Source organism: Pteropus alecto, unplaced genomic scaffold, assembly GCF_000325575.1.
Source record: "Pteropus alecto unplaced genomic scaffold, ASM32557v1 scaffold95, whole genome shotgun sequence".
NCBI classification, from domain to species: Eukaryota; Metazoa; Chordata; class Mammalia; order Chiroptera; family Pteropodidae; genus Pteropus; species Pteropus alecto.
Genome location: NW_006441071.1, coordinates 13,294,658 through 13,311,568, shown reverse-complemented (window position 1 = coordinate 13,311,568; position 16,911 = coordinate 13,294,658). Strand labels below are relative to the sequence as shown.

Here is a 16,911-nt window from a genome sequence, read left to right as displayed (position 1 = left end):
GAAGGAACACTGTATCTTAGGACAGCTAATTCTGAACTCCAAGTAGTGGCACCCGGCACTAAAAGGAATTGATGAAAGGGGTCTAGTACCTGTCACAGGCAATGCCTTGGTTCATGAGTAATCCTCTAAGCTTTTAAGCAAAGAGAAAGGGAAAAAAAGGAGCACTGAGTATACCGAATTCTTATATGTGATGTCATTTAATCCATATAACAGTCCTAGAGAATCAGTATTCTTACCACCATTTTGTAGAAGAGGAAAAGTAACCTCCCCAAACTAAACATCTAGGGATTAAAGGGCCAGGATTGGAACTCAGATCTAACTCCACATTCTTTCTGCATACTGTCTCTATAAAACAAAAACAAATGAAGAAACCATACTAATTTTGAATATGGAAACTCTAATATCCATCAAAAGCCAACTTTTACTTTGTATTTTGTAGGCATTGCCACCCAAGTGATGAGTTTCTGATTCCAACTTGTTTTTCTTTATGGACCTACAGTAGATTTCCTTAATTAAAAAAAAAAAAATGCTATATAAATGACTTGGTAAATTGCCAATATATAAAATGTGAAGAACTTTTAGTTTTCTTTTATTCACTAAATAATGCTGATTAATTTCCCCATTTCTTCAGGCTTTCACTTTTCCCCCCATTTCTTAAAAAATAGGAGTAGTGGATACAGTACAGCGGTCCCCCCTTATCTATGGGAGATGTAGTACGAGACCTCCAGTGGATGCCCTATATATACTATATGTTTTCCTGTACGTACATAACTATGAAAACTATAAAGTATAATTTATAAATTAGGCAAGAGAGATTAACAATAACTAAAAATAAAATATAACGATATACTGTAATAGAAGTTATGTGAATGCGATCTTTCTCTCTCTCAAAATATCTTACTATACTACTCAACTTTTTACTTAAAGGAAGAACTTTAAGGTTTCTTTTTGGTCTTATCTGAATTGCCAGCTCACCACTCTTATTCTTTGGGTCATTATTATGTAAAATAAGGGTTACCTGAACACAAGCAATATGATACTGTGAGAGTAGATTTGATAACCCAGATAGCTACTAAATGACAAATGGATGGGAGCGTATACAGGGTGGATGCACTGGAAAAAGGGATGATTCACATCTTGGGTGGGATGGAGTGGGACGGTGTAAAATTCCATTGCACTACTCAGAATGGTGCGCAATTTAAAATTTATGAGCTGTTTATTTCTAGAACTTTTCATTTAATATTTTCAGACTGCCATTGACCATAGGAAACTGAAACAGCAGAAAGCAAAACTGCAGCAAAGGAGGGACTACTGTAATTTGTGGCACCTGTTATCTATATGCTTTACAGAACTATAATATGTATTTTTCTAGTGTTTGGATAAAAGCAACAATAATAGCTAATAGATGCTGAACACTTACTATGTGCTCAGCACTATTCTAAGCACTCTGTGTCTGTGTGTCATTTAATCCAGCAATTGATCTCAATAAGAGAGAAATAAATTTGAGTTAAAGGAAGAAGTAACATTTCCATTTATAAATGTTCCCTTTGAACACAGATTGGCCACGCAGATGATCAGAGAGACTGCACAAAACATGGCCAATAATATGACATAAGAAAAGAGATACTAAATACTGCCCATCCTTACCTTTGTACACTGCCTTAGTGTATTTCATAACTATGGACCCTAGATCATTCCCTCACAATCACAAAATCTTCTGGGGCAGTTTCTGCCTTGCATTTTTTATATAAGTGCATCCATTTCTCAGAAAACTTGATAAGCATCCTATGCATTCTCCTATGCAACTGATGAGAGTTTATCCCCTTTTCTTTTCAAATAGTTTACTTTTTGCTGCCTCTCTTAGAAGGTGGAAATAGGACTTTTACTAAATTCCCAGGAAAAGGTTCTGATGGAGATTATAAATCCCCAACTTCTCAGGGTATATTTAGGTATTCACAGACCTCTAGGGTGAGACGCAATTCCTAAATCAGCACTTGTGGATAGAGCAGAAGCCAGACTTCAGCAGCTAATTTCACTGAGAGAACAGGACTGAAGTCCAGAAGCAAAGCCCAGGTATCGACTAAAAATGGTGTCATGAAAGTGAGGCTAGAGTAGCCTCGAAACTTACGTAGACAAAGTAAGACACCAAGGAGGCAGTTGTAACTTCTGATGAATCAATGCCTGCTGCCAAAGCAGCCTTAATGGTTCCAGTCATGGCCAAGGCAACTAAAAGGGGCAGATCATTCTTTGACAATATTGAAAAAGACACTGTGAAAGCCAGTGTTTAGAGACAGTGCTATTGGTCTCCTGGAATGAGTCAATTCCACAATACCCTTTTTATTCAGTGCCTGCAATGTGTTCTCTTATTACTGTTAATAGTAAAACATAACAAGTCACATTCAAACTAATTCAGTCATGTCCTTCACATTAGAGTTTTATACTATTCTTAACATTTCTTTTCAGTGCTCCTACAAATATAAAAAATGAACTTTCACTTTGACTAAAAACACCTTGAAAATGCCTACTTTCTTTTTTCTTTATTCTTAACAAGAAACGTTAACTACTTATTTCTCTCTTTCCTTGGAAGGTACTTCAACTGAAGCAGAAATCAGAACTTTGGATACAAAAGTTTGGCCCATAACTTCCTAATCACAAAGGTACTAGCTCCTCAGTCCAGAATTTCTTTCCTGAATTCTGTTGCCTCTTTTTACTAAGACGTGCTTGGGGTACAGTCAAACTAGATCCAACTTGTCCTTCTCACACCCCATTTAAGTGCCAGCAAAATAACATAAAATGAGGAAAAGGAAAAATAATAGTATAAAGACAACCAAGACTTTGCCCAAGGGCATAAAGTTACAATTGCCCAGCTTTCCTACTTTCCTCTCCTCGGGAGCTGTGGAATTGTTTTTGCTCACTCACAAAATTATTTTTACAGCAAAAATTTGTACATATTGTAAAACTGAATAATTCAGCTTAATCTTGCGTGAGACCTAACATGAATGAATACAAGGGAAAATGTGGATATGGAAAACTGAAGCACCAAATTAAGCAGCTTGCAAACAGAAAAAGTCATTAGCATTTGCTAATGATACATACAAATGTGCCCTGTGCTGGCTGGGAATCAGAATTTTAAATTTCTTCAGTTTGGTGGTTATAAGATCTCACTCTTAATCAAAATATGAGCAGTGCCATTATAACACTGGTGAGAAGACAAGCTTAACATCCATCTATAGGTTTTCTGTAGTGAGAAACGAAAATATATACTACAGCACAATTCTTTTTTTCTTCACTGTTTGATTCAGTTTTGTATCTTAGTAATTATTTAATAGTAATACCAGAACAGTATTATTCTATTAATCATTATAAATATATAGCATATCAACCACATCATTAAGTTTTCTTGTGGGGACGTGATTTCATAGTGTAGCAGTTAGCACGTCTGCTACACACGCAGAAGGTCCTGGGTTCCCGCCCCAGTGGAGCCACGGTCTATGGTCTACAGCCATGCCACTCTGAACAAGCCTGATGTCTGATCTCAGAAGCTAAACAGGGTCAGGCTTGGTAAGTACTTAGATGAGAGACTACCTAGGAAGACCAGGTGCTGTAGGCATAAATTAAAAAAAAAAAATTTCTTGTGCACAGATTTCTATCATACAAAAATTTTGCTCCAATTATTTTTTTTAATTCCAGCATTATTGAGGTATAACTGACATATAAAACTGTAAGATATTTAAAGTATACATTGTGGTGATTTGATAAACATATACGTTGTGAAAGGATTCCCGTCTCGTTAATCAGAGATGATTCTTACTGTAACTCCGACAAGCCAAAATTCAGATCATGTTTTGCTAGAAGTCACTCTCTCACATTTTATGATCCTAGTAATGGTTTTCAAACTGTGGTCCCTTGACCAGCAGTGCCCAGTGACACCCGGAACTTATTTGAAACACCTGGAAGAAATTCAAAATCTTGGGAATCACTTAGACCCACTGAATCAGAAAATTTGGGGGTAGGGACCAGCAATCTGTAATTTCACAGGTCTTCCAGGTGATTTAATGCACACTAAAGTATTGCTCAGGGGCAGGGAGGGTTAAATCTATAGATTAAAGCTATTAGTTTCTACACCAGAGAAGATTGAGGCTTGCTTCTACTCTCATTGATTCTTCAATCTAACTTGATGGATAAACCAGATTTAAGAGATGCTACAAGAACAATATAAGACTTTTACGGCAGTTCAAGGCAACATCAGAATGAACATGACAAAGATATTGCTGTCAAATGTATCCCTTAAAATGGCTTCTGTAACCCTGGCCTCTGCCTCTTCTATCCACCACCAATTTCAAGTTGTTCTGTCCTTTTTCCACCTCTGGAGAATTCCAAGCAAAGCAGAAATTTTGAAGGTAATGCAAGTAATAACTATTGCATTTTTTTATAATGCTCTATTTCCTTTTAAGGACATATATATAGATCAGGTTATTTGATACTCACAATTATCCTATAAAGTTTAACCTATTGGGAAATTTGTGTGCCAATTTAGAACCTTCGAATAAAGTCTCTAAATTAACAACCACTTTTTTGAGAAGAGACTATTTGAGGCATTTTCATATAAAAATTATTTCTAACCTTTACCACTCTGTAAGCTGTCCCAAGATGGCAAATATACTCAACTTAAGAATGTAGAAAATGTATTAAAACATATACCATAAAATTACATTAAAATGAAATATAATCATTTCATGGAGTATATTAAATCCTATGTGAATTTAATATGGTGCTATTTATTACCAAAAAATGATGCTATTGTAAGACAGAAGCTTTCATTTCCCACTAATGAGGGTAAAGGAAAGGAAATGACAATATATGATTTCAAAAATTCCTGCTCTAAAAATGTCTTTATTTTCCTTCTACAATTCCTTAAAATATCAGAATATAACACTTACTATTTTTCCTGAAAAATCTAAGGTTACTTTCAAAACTGAGATAATTAAATAGCTCTAAAACATGATAATTATTTTATAACCTAATAGAAGTGGTAGCAATAAAATCCCCTCCTTCTTGTAGATTTCCTTGTTCTAGCTGCTTTAGTTCCTCACTTGATGGGTGGCTTCTATGAGATTCAAACATCTCAACCACACTGGCCTCTATGACATCTTCATGGCTAAGACCATTTGCAAAGGGCATGTTTTATTGAATTCACAGTGTAGTTTCAATTTTGAGAGACTCGTGACTTTTGTGATCACCCATGAGACAGATCTTCTTCCACAGAGCATTCTTTGTTAGTGAATGAACTCTGCCAAGACCAGGCCCTGGTCTGGGCTGTCCATGATACTACAGACTCACTAACTGTAGGCTTATCTGCTTCATTACTTTGAAGATGCTGACAAGAAGTTCTGCACAGGCATTAAACCTTGAAAGTGGTGTTCTCACTTTGATTTACTGGCTATGAAATACTTCTCCCTCACATTACCGGATACATCACCTCAATTTATGGGCTTGCCTGTGTATTATCGACTTGGGGTATAGAATAAAAGGGAAGAAAGTATAAGTGAGCCATCGCTGAAATTGTCCCACCTTACCATTAAATCACAAAATTGCTCTCAGTTTAGCCAAGGAGCAGGCCTGGGGAGCTCCAGGATTTCCAAATAGTAGATTAGTAAACACCTCACTTTAAAAATCATCTTCAGCATAGCTTCAAGTGATATTTGGCTGCTTTAACCTGGGGCACTATTTTCTTCCACTGAAATAAAAGTCTTTTGGGCAATCTTTTCCAATCAAACTCTGTCATATCTACTGAAAAGTTTGTTTCTATAAGGGAGGCCAACAGGTTAGGAGACTTGCAAGAGTTGTATGTGTCAGAACTGCCATCTTTCCTGTTCATCTTAATGCTCTGCAATTTATCCGTCTCTTGTAATCTTACAAATCATTGTCTACTGCCCATTAGAAATTTCCATTTCAAAACCATGACTTCTTCAAATCATGAGCCCTCAATAGTCGTGGCTTCTAAAAAGTCACGGTGCTCAGCTATAGCACTTCTGATCCTATGCCCATGTGTACTGAATGAGTCGCCATCAAAATATGTTTATGATAAATCAATTTACTAGCACCTAAAAGTCTAAGTGCTTGACAATCATTAAACAAATATTTTCTCAATTTTGTATAACAGAACATAAAGGGAATGACTCCAAGTACTTTTGCCATTTAGCCAAGTTTTAATCTTTGTCAAATTGCCTTAACACTTAAGGTTTTACATTTAACTAATTGACAAACAGTTTCCTTTTCCTTTGGCATTCTTCACTGTCTGGCTTCTTTCCATAGATCTTTTAGTACAGGTTTAAAACTGGTGTGAACATGCACTCCTGGCAAATGCATTTTTAGAACTTTAAAAGGAAGGCTTAAAATTTTTACTTTTTAAGTTTTCTTCTTGCCTTGTTCTGCTCTGGGTTTGTTGTCTACTCAGCAAAACAGAAGGCATAATCAATTAAAAAAAAAAAAAGGGCAAGAACAAAGAAAGTAAAATAGAACCCTGGGGGAAGAAGGAATAAAGAAGTAGGGAAGATAAACTTTCAGAGTTATAAGCTAACTCGAGAAGTAAAATTCCAGGAACACAGTTAAGGAAGAGGCCACCTATCTGTTTTAAATGTTCCATAGAAGCAGAAAATTCAAATTAATCTGAAGATGCTCTGTTGACAGTGTGGCAACTTAGGCTCCTAACCCATTAAGGCACCTCACCTGCATTAAAGCTGGAGGCCCAAACTAAGGACTCAAAATCTTTTTGAAGACAAATATATAAAAGCATCATAAACTGCTTGCAATGACAAAGCCATTTCAAACTAAATCTCTTAAAAACTTTAAAAACACTATCAGACATACAAAAATACATACCAAGACAAATGTGACCACTAAGTTTTGAAAATGAGCCATATATATGTATGTTACATATAGCAAAGGTACTATAACGTTTTGATAGAGACATCGTGGCTTCCCAAATCCATTTCTAAGAGCAAGATTAGCTCACCACCAGATATGCTGAATGTTGGGCCATTTTTCAACTGATTTTGGTTAGATCTGTTGTGTTCCAGGTCTTTAGTAAAATCATCTATTTATGGACTGAAGAAGTAGGGAATGCTATACATATCTAATATAAAATATGTGTGTGTGCTGATAACATTGTACATTGGCATATTTCGTATGTATATATGTACCTGTACCTGAAACCTCTGTAAGATTTGGTCAGTCATTTAAATCAGTTTTAATCTCATCTCCTAGGGGTTCAAAAAGCAGAGGGGCTTTGTTCTCTTCAAGAGTAAGTAGCCAAAGCAACTGATAAAGGGCCACTGACACTAGACAACATGAAGAATATCTTGATGAGTGACCTTCATGAAATACTGTAGTTGTTTAACGTCCTTTCCCCTGAATTTGGATCAACTGAACTGTTGATTTTAAAAAGTTATATAAGCCATGTCTTGCTTCTATTCCATTGTTACATATCAGTAAGTTCTTAATTTTGTATGGCTTATTAGTACTTTTAAAAAGAAAAAAATAAATAGTCTGCTGCCAAAACCTGGCTCTGGAATCAGATGCGGGTAGGAGTGAGATTTACAATCCACAGAAAACAGATAATTCCCATTGTCTGGAATGTGCAGCTGATTAGACTTTTGCTTTCACATTCATAGCATGACAGTAAGAGCTTTCCATTCCTGAGGATGATAACCAATTGTGTTTGCACTAGTATAAAACCATTCATTATAAGAGTGGAAAACGTATAAAAATCCAGGCTAAGTAAACAAAAAAGGAACTTCCCTGTTGTATATTAATCCTTTCTTATTTTTCACTATAAACGTGAAAATTTCCAAATATAGAGTCATCTATTATTATTCAGACCCAGGCAGAAGGAAGCAGGTCTGCGAGTGCCATTCCATCCTCTCTCCACCAATGATTAACAAACAATAATGAACATCCTTCTTATAAGTCTGTTTAGTGGTGTGACATTTTTCTTAGGGACCTGGGGCTTCCTTTTAAAATGCAAAAAAGACAAGGACTGTTCCATTAAGAAATCCACATGGTGCCTGTTACCTGCTCAAGGGGGAAGTATTTCCTTTGAGTCTAAATCAAGTTAATAAATTTAAGATACCTGAGAAGATTGGGTGCACTGAACTTTTAGCTGAAGTCCAGAACTAAAAGAGCTAATGCATTAATTTACTTTGTTTCTTTATGTGAAAAAACAGTCTGCTGCCAAACCCAGCTTAGAATGCAAATGGGGAGGGTGGGGAGAAGGATAATGTGTAGTCCATTGATAAAGCGCAATAAAGATGATCTTAGGAGAACTGTTCTCATGTGAGCATTCCCTTTAACCAGAGTGAAGGGCCTAGAGACTAGCTGATGTGATTGGGTCTGCCTTTGCTGTCATTACCTGGATAGAGGTCAGGTCCCGGCCCTGGGGAGCATCCCACTGTCCCATCTGCAGCAGCATCTCGTGGGGAAGTGGCCGGCTGAAGGGGTTGCACGGTTAGGCAATCTGTGAGAAGGTCAGGATGGAGCTCTGCGCTGGACCGCAGCTAAGAGAAAGAGAAAACAGAAGACACATGGAAAAGGAAAGCTGTTCCTTGGAATACTTTACTGGAAAGGCATCATGCCCTAAGGTTCAATGCACTTCAATACACAAATATTTACCAAGCAACAACTATGAGTTAGGCATTGAGCTTCACAGTCAATATAAGGGGCAGTTTTTCAATCCTAATAACTGGCAGGTGCTTCTGGAAAAATGTGGCTAGAAGCAGATTTGACTTCAGTCCTTGATATTTCGACTTCTAAGAACCAACTTCCTATGATATTTTCTTTTACTTGCTCTGTATCTTATCAGAACTTGTAGTGATAACAAAAACAAACTCAAGTATATTTAGTCCAGATAGGAAAATCCTTTTAAAATGCAGAGATACCACCATGAAAATATCTTGGAGAAAATTAAGAAATGTCCACTGAGATTTGGTGCTTAGAGATTTTACATGAGAGAAAAATACAGAAGTTAAATTTTAAAATATTACGGAACATGATTAAAAGAAAACCAATGTTATTAACAGAAACAGAACCCCAAAAGCATCACGTGAAAAAAAATTTAGATCTTCATTTATCACAACAAAATAAATTATTTATTAAAGAATTATATGTAAAAAATCGAGTCATAAAAATGTTAGAATACAAGTCTAGGTGAAAAATTATCTGATTTCTTTATAAAAAAGAATTTTGTAAGTGTAATTCAAATAGAAAAAAATCACAATTCAAGGTTTAGTTACATAAAAATATTTACCTTCTGCTTATATAAAAACATAATACCTTAAAAATCTAGAAATATATTTGTTACAGATATTGCAAACAGTTACTATCTCCAGTATTTAAAGGGAGCATAATAATTGATATTGTCTTTATCAAGACAAACTAAACCTTTAGATATAGGACTGGAGTATACTTACTCATCCAACAAATATTTACTGAGTGTCAGATATTCCTCTAGACTCTAAGAATAGTATATTATGGAACTTATACTCTAAGGGGGAAGCAGATGAACAAATAAAATATATATAGTATCAGATGGGGATAAATGCTATGGAGAAAGAAGACAATGAATAGGGGTGAAGGATGGCAATTTTAGAGAAGGGATCAAGGAAAATCTCTTGAAGATGGCACTTATGAAAAGCCTTGAAAGAAGTAAAGGAGTGGGCCCTGCAGATGTGGGAAGAACCTGTCTGCCTTGTGGTATGCCTGGATTATTTGAGGAATAGTAAGGCTAGAGTGGTGTGAGCCTGGGGCCTACGGAAGAGGAATAGAAGATGAAACCAGGAATGTAAGTGGGGAGAGTGAGGGAGTAGGTTTAGTGTCCATCTCTTCCTCCCTCCCAGATTAGGTGACCAGGAAAGGGCCTTCCAGAACATTTAAGGCTTTTAAACTTTCTCTGGTGCAAGAATTATCTAATGATTTAGGCGAGAGGCACATAGCCAAATTTCCTGGGCAGGGATTGCCTCACTATGCAGCCCTTGATATGAACATAAGATTTTTAAAAGATGAAACAGAAATGACAATAAACATAAAAATGTTCAGCACACTTGCAAAAAAATGCAATGTTACAGCTTTTTAAAAACTTATCAATTATCAAAACTTTAAAAAATATAGTGGTAGTGAAGGTACAGTAAGAGAGGCATTCTTGAGCACTGTTGCTAGGGATGTACATTGGTACAAACTCTCTAAATGGTATCTGGCAATATTTTTCAAGACCCATTATATAAACCATTTGATCATAGAATCTGTCTTAAGGAAACAGCCAGAAGAAAGGTGAAGGAAGATTTATATCCAATGTTCCTATGTTATATAGCATTACTTATAGCAATATCAAAATTAGGAAATATTACTTAAATGTCCACAATTAGGGCTAATAAGTGATCTTATATCGATTTGATGGAATATTATGTAGTCATTGAAGTAATGCTAATGAAAATAAAAGCAAATCACAAAATTATATGTACAAATTAACGATTACATAAAAACACAAATGCAAAATACTGTAAGAAAATGTAATTCAATATTAAAACTGATTTTTGTTCCTAGTGGCAATATTGTGAATTTATTTCCTCTGCATTTTTAAAAATCCTTACCCCTGCTTTCCAAATTATCTACATTCCAATGACTTGTTGGAGTTGGCTTGCACCAATCCAGGAGCATCAATCATGTGTAACTTTTCCAAACTTTCCATGCAATGATGTCAGAGTGATAGCTTGAAATTGATCATGGTAAAAATATTTACACTGTGGAAACTGGCAAATGTTAAAAACTGGGGCTTTTTTGTTTTACATGGAGAGCTAGTTGTTAAACATGACCAGCACACCACCAACAATAACTCTGAACCACACTGATCAGAAACACACACACACACACACACACACACACACACACACACACACATGAGACATCAGTAAGTTACTATTTAGATAGCAGTATTTCTTGGATCTCAAAAAGCTTCATAAAGAGACAAACAGATGTCCAGGTCTTAGTCCAAGAATATGAAAATGACATAGTGACCCTAAATATAAGGAGGAAGCATTTAGCACATGGACTGAATGAGACATAATTATATTATAATTTCCTCAGCTTTGCCACACTGGAATCTCTGATCAAAACAGTCTGAGTTAATGCCTAACCCTCTTGGGACCTTTGGAAAGTATGTTTCTTACTTTGGTACTAACCTAACACATACCATGTAAGAAAAACTAGAAAAAAATCAAGGCTTAGAATGAGTTCTGGTGATCACTTTTAATTTATCTTCCATCTTTAAAATGTGATCTGGGGCCCACATGTTCTATTAAGTATAGACATGAACGTCTCTCTGCTTTCTATTACCAAGTGTTCTGGGGTTTTACAATTATCAGTACTGATGAGGTCTTTCCAAGGAATTTCACGGCCACGGTTACTCCTGGAGTCAAAGGCAGGCAATTCTTCCTTAACTTCAACAAGTATTCATGTTTTCCAAGAGTGTGATCCCATACAACTTTGTGGTGAGAGTTAATTTGGTTTTCTCTGGGATTAGGCATGGTTCTAGGAAGTGCTTCTTAAATTGAACAAGTCTTAAGAATCTTATGCAAAATTTCTAAAGGCGGGTCATATGCATAGAAATGCAGTAATCATATATAAGTTTAGTAACCTTATTATTAGACCAGGACAGGGCCTTCCCAAACCATTTTAGGCTCTTAAACATTCTCTAGTCCAGCAATTATCTATTGGGTGAGGCAGGAGGCACACAGCAGAATCTTCTGGGAAAAATGTCTTTCAATGAAATACAGTTTTAAATTTATATAAAACAAACTACATAATATATATTTCAACCACATCTTCTTAGCTGCTAGAAATATCAAAAAGACAGATGAAAATTTTTCAATGGAAGATTGTCTCTAACTGTGGTTCTCAAACCTGAGTATACACCAGAATCACCTGCAGGCCCTGCCCAGAGCTGCTGATTCAGTGGATCTAGGGGGCACTTCTAACAAGTTCTCATGTCATAATGATGCTGTTGGTTTGAGAACCATACTTTCAGAATCACCAGTCTCTAAGAATCCTGATGAGGAGAGCTAGATATTTTTGGTTGTGAGGAGAGGAAACAAATTGTGGAAATAGGAAATTATAAAAACTAAGTAATGCATAAACCTCATGTAACCATTTCTTATTATGTCTCTCTTCAGATCTCATAATAATAACTGGTTACATGAGATTTGTGTCTTAAAAACAATTTGAATGTATATTTTCTTTCATAGGAATAAAAAAGGTTAAAGAATTAAATCCAATTTAATACCTTCTCTTAGGAGAGAGCAAAGGACTTGCCATTTATGGAACCTTTACTGCTCTTTATGGAAAGAAGTGGAATTTGAAAGCGCCGACGATCAATTTGTCTAGTTTAAAAGGCTGCTGTGTTGGACAACACCAGGGACCTTTATTCACGTTGTAATCTATGTGAACAATGCCCCTGGAGTTGTTCAACAAAGCTGCCCTACCCATATCCCATTAGTTTCAGAGTAGTACTGCCTTTCCTTACCCTTCTCACTCATTCACTGAACAAATATTTCTTGGGCCTCAATCATATGCCCAGCACTATGGTATGGGCTTCAAATACATCAGCAATGAAAACAGATACTCATTGAGGGGTTTATGTAGAGGAGGCAGTAAACAGTAAATAAATTAATTAAATAAGTAAATTGTATAGCAGTTGGTAAGTACTATGGAAAAAAGAAAAAAGGGAAGGTTAAGCAGGATTGAGAACACTGGAAGAATTGTGACCTTGTTGATAAAAGATATTTGAGCGAAGACTTGAAGGAATGGAGGAAATTAGCTGAGTGCATATGGAGGTGAAGAGAGTTCCAGAAGGAGGGAACTGCAAGGAGGCCAGTGTGCCTGCAGTGGGGTGTGACCTAGAGAGTAGAAAATGAGGTCTGAGAGGTGGAGTGGGGCAGGTCCAGACCATGCAGTATCCTGCAGCCCTCAATGAGCACTTTGGCTTTTAGTCTTAGTGTAGTAGGGAACTCTTATAAGGTCTCCATTATTTGCTTCCTGGGAGACTCATCTCATCCTCTATTATTATGCACAGCTGTAGAGGCACTTTCTCTTCCCTTCTTTGAGAGTCCACTTGACCTCTGAGTTATGGACATACACTGATGGTTAGTCCTGTGTCAACTTGGCTAGGCTACAGTACCTTATTATTCAAACACTAGGTGATGCTGTGAAGGAATTCTATGGATGGAGTTAGCATCTACAGTCAGTTGACTGTAAGAAAAGGAGATTATCTTCTATAATTTGGGTGGGCCTCACCTAATCAGTGAAAGGCCTCAAGAGCAAAATAGGTGAGATTTCCCTGAAAAAGAATACACTCCTCCTCTAGACCACAGCATCATCTCTTGCCAGAGTTCCCAACCCTACAGATTTCTAACTAGCCAACTTCCACAATCATGGAAGTTAATTCCTTTCCTTGAATTCAATTAATTTCTCTCTTCCTTCCCCACTCCCAACTTGTTCTGTTTCTCTGGAAAAGCCTAACTAATACAGGTCCTATTAGAATGCACTTTGAAAGCCACTACCATATGATGAGCACTGCAGGTCAGGAAAGATCATCATGCTCATGAATCCCACAGAAAAGAGCTGGATGGGCACAGTCACCATGACACACTTTTAAAGGCTGTATTTCAATCATCAAATATAGATCCCTATAGTGAGATGCCTACAGTATGCTCAGTACTGTCTTGCAACAAACCTATGAGGTACATACTGCTGTGATTTCCATATTAGAGATAAAAAAAGCTAGAATGACACAGCTAGTAAAGGTCAGGCTTGGATTCAGGTATGTCAGAATCCAAAGTCAAGTTCCTTGAAGTTATATTACACTGGCTCAAGAAATAACCCACTTCAATATTCTCCTTTCCCCCACCGCATACACTCACATGTTTCTCCTTTTCTCTTAGGACTTTTTTATATTTTAGCCATAAGCCTATCAGTTGATCTTGGTCTAGCTGAGGAAAGAGCAAAGAGTCCCCAGGTTCTCTGGAAAAGTTACTGTTATATCTCACTACTGCTGCACAGACCCAACTTCTTTTCTTGAAATCAATTAATTTCTTTCTTCCCGCCCCCAACTGGTTCTGTTTCTCTGGAAAAGCCTGACTGATACAGATCTTATTAGAATGCATTTTGATTAAGTCTATGCCATCCCCTCTCCCAGCTTTGGTGTACCCATCTCCCAGCTTCTGTGTATTTTTACAGCCAACACCTAGCAGCACCCTCGCCCCAAAACACAATGAATAACTAGAACTCCTTTGCCTTGAAGTATGACAAACTCTGAGGTTTAAGTTATGCTTTAGAGCTCCCAAAGGGATCACCTGCCTAGCTTCATCCCCTTCCCTTATTCCTCACTGGCTTCTCCTTGGAGCGCCTAATAGCTCATGCATACCTTGCTTCATAGATGGCTTCTGGGAGCATCTAACTTAGTAAATATCCCTAAATTTGTGTGATTTGATTCAGGAATGCAGAAAGCCAATCAGCAGCACTCATAAGATGCTCAAATGCACACTGCTCCTTCTCTTCAGTACCTGATGTGCCCTCATACCAGGGGTACAGTAAGTAGATGTTTAATGAAAGGGAGACATTCTAGGATATTATGGATAACACTAAAAGCATAATCATAAAGGCTAAATTTAAAAAATACATAATTTACAAAAATAATCAGTATTCAAAAGGGCTTCAGATATCACTGGGGCCAAACCTTTATCTTATGCATGACTTCCCTACAGCAACCCCAATAAGTGGCTCTCAGACTTTGCTTGATTCCTTATAGTAATGGGCAATTTACTTCTTTATCTTGGCAGTTAGCTTCAGTTTTAATTGTCAGAAAGTTGTGGGGGTTTTTTTTTGTTTTTTGTTTTGTTTTGTTTTTTGTTTGTTTGTGTGTTTTTTTGGCATAAAGTCCTGATCTAGTTCTCAGCAAGTATTAGGATTACATGTATCCATCTATCCATAAATCTGCAGTGAGGTTCATGGACATACTCAGAAGAAATAAGACATGTCTGAGTCTCAAAAACCAATCTGTGAGTCTTTGAGTGTTAATGATCCTGATCTTAATGACCCATTTTAGGGCTTAATTTCTATCCAGGTGCAAGTAAACAAATTGGCTCCTTAGCTTCTGTACAGTCTCCTATTATGAAATATTTGTTCCAAATGATAGTTTTTCAATGTTAATAATGAAATCACCCATCAAAACTTGACAAGGTTCCTGCATTTGGAAATTTGAGCTGGTTCCCTAACAATGCAGGGATTTTTCTTAATGTATAAAAACAAGGCACCGTCAATTGTGATTTCTGCTTTTTTTTTCTGTTCAAGACTATTCTGTTAATGTTTATAAGCTCTAGAAACAAGAGACGGAAATTCTACTCCCAACATTTTCTCATTTCAGATATGACTGAATAATTGTCCAAGATTAAGTGAGTCAAGTGGAAATAATTAGAAAAGGGAAAAAGGCCCAGATTCTTCAATTTTCAGTTCCATTACATTTTATTCCCAGAGCAAAGGCATTCTGTTAGTCTGAAGTGAGACATACTTCCAAAGAAAATGAGGCACAATCACAGGTCTTTTGTTTTCCCTTTCTCCAATGAGCATTGTCTATCTGGCTGTGCAGGTTTATGCATCACTTTGTAGGGATTCCTTTGTTCTCCAGAACTCAAATGCCACCAAAATGTATTTCTAGAGAAACTCAGCCAGAAGGAAAGACAAGTAGAATTTTTTTCCAGAGGGTTAAGGTTTAGTACAAGAACATTTTCATCGAGCATTCTCTATGACACTTCAAGCTATGTAGATCTTGGGGAATTAACTCATTGCCAAAAGGCTTAAAAATAATTACAATGAATTAACCTATTATATTAATTACAATTAATTTCCAGTTGAAGCTATAGCATTGACATTTATGAAGTGGCACTAGCATATCATAGGTAATTAATCTCCAACAATCTGCTATCAAATTCCTTTGGGAATGACCAATTTGCAAAGAGGAAGAGAAATGAGAGTGAAGACTTAGAAAAACACTAGAAGAAACCTCTTCTGAAAAATGAGGTACTGTAAAATCAAACATCCTGAACTTCTATATAGGAGATACCTATTTGGTCAGGAGCTACTTCAAATGCCAAAAATTTTATCCATAGCTGATTAATGAACTTGCCAAAATAGTTGGTACATATGCTCAATAAGAGACATGAAAATTCATTGCCAGTATAGATACTATAAAACTACTCCTTATTTAGTCAAAAATAGATTGATGGGAATTGTTCACAGAAACAGAATTTCAAAGTAAAAAGGAACTAGAGCCCAGTAGTCTTATGCTCCAACTCTGTAGCAGTGCTGGCCAACAGAACTTTCTTCAATGACGGAGAAGTTCAGTGATGAACTAATTGGTAGCCACTAGACACATCTGATTAATGAACAATTGAAATGTGAGTAATGCAACTGAGGAGCCAGATTTTATTTTATTTTATCTAGTTTTAATTAATTTAAATTTAAATATGGTGTGAACTGCACAACATTACCTCGTAATGTAGTGGCGGCTCAGCCTTTGTCTAAACCTCTTTGATGACAGGGAATTCACTTCCTTACAACTCAGTGCACTCCATTGCTAAATAGGTCTAATCATTAGAAAGTTTGAACTGTAATCTGCTTCCCCATAATTTGTACCCACTGGGGTTTATTCCTTCCCTTTTCTCCAGACCACACAGACTAACTTTGCTTACAATATACTTTACAGTTCTAATATTTGAGAAGCCTCAAAACGCTGTAGTATTATAGAATTTCAACCCTGAAAGGGGCCGCAGTTGTTTCTTTGTCTGCTCTCCCTTAGCGTTTTTTTTT

General features: G+C 36.6%; 1 protein-coding gene across 6 annotated transcripts in view; it reads right to left on the bottom strand.

Moving 5' to 3' along the window:
• GLIS3 (GLIS family zinc finger 3) overlaps window positions 1-16,911 on the bottom strand; it is a 420,354-nt gene that overhangs the window by 57,272 nt on the left and 346,171 nt on the right. For all 6 annotated transcript variants that reach the window (XM_025051464.1, XM_025051463.1, XM_025051465.1 and 3 more), the window contains one exon: window positions 8,411-8,555. In XM_025051464.1, the coding sequence (XP_024907232.1) occupies window positions 8,411-8,555 (145 nt within the window). The remainder of the gene's footprint in view (window positions 1-8,410; window positions 8,556-16,911) is intronic.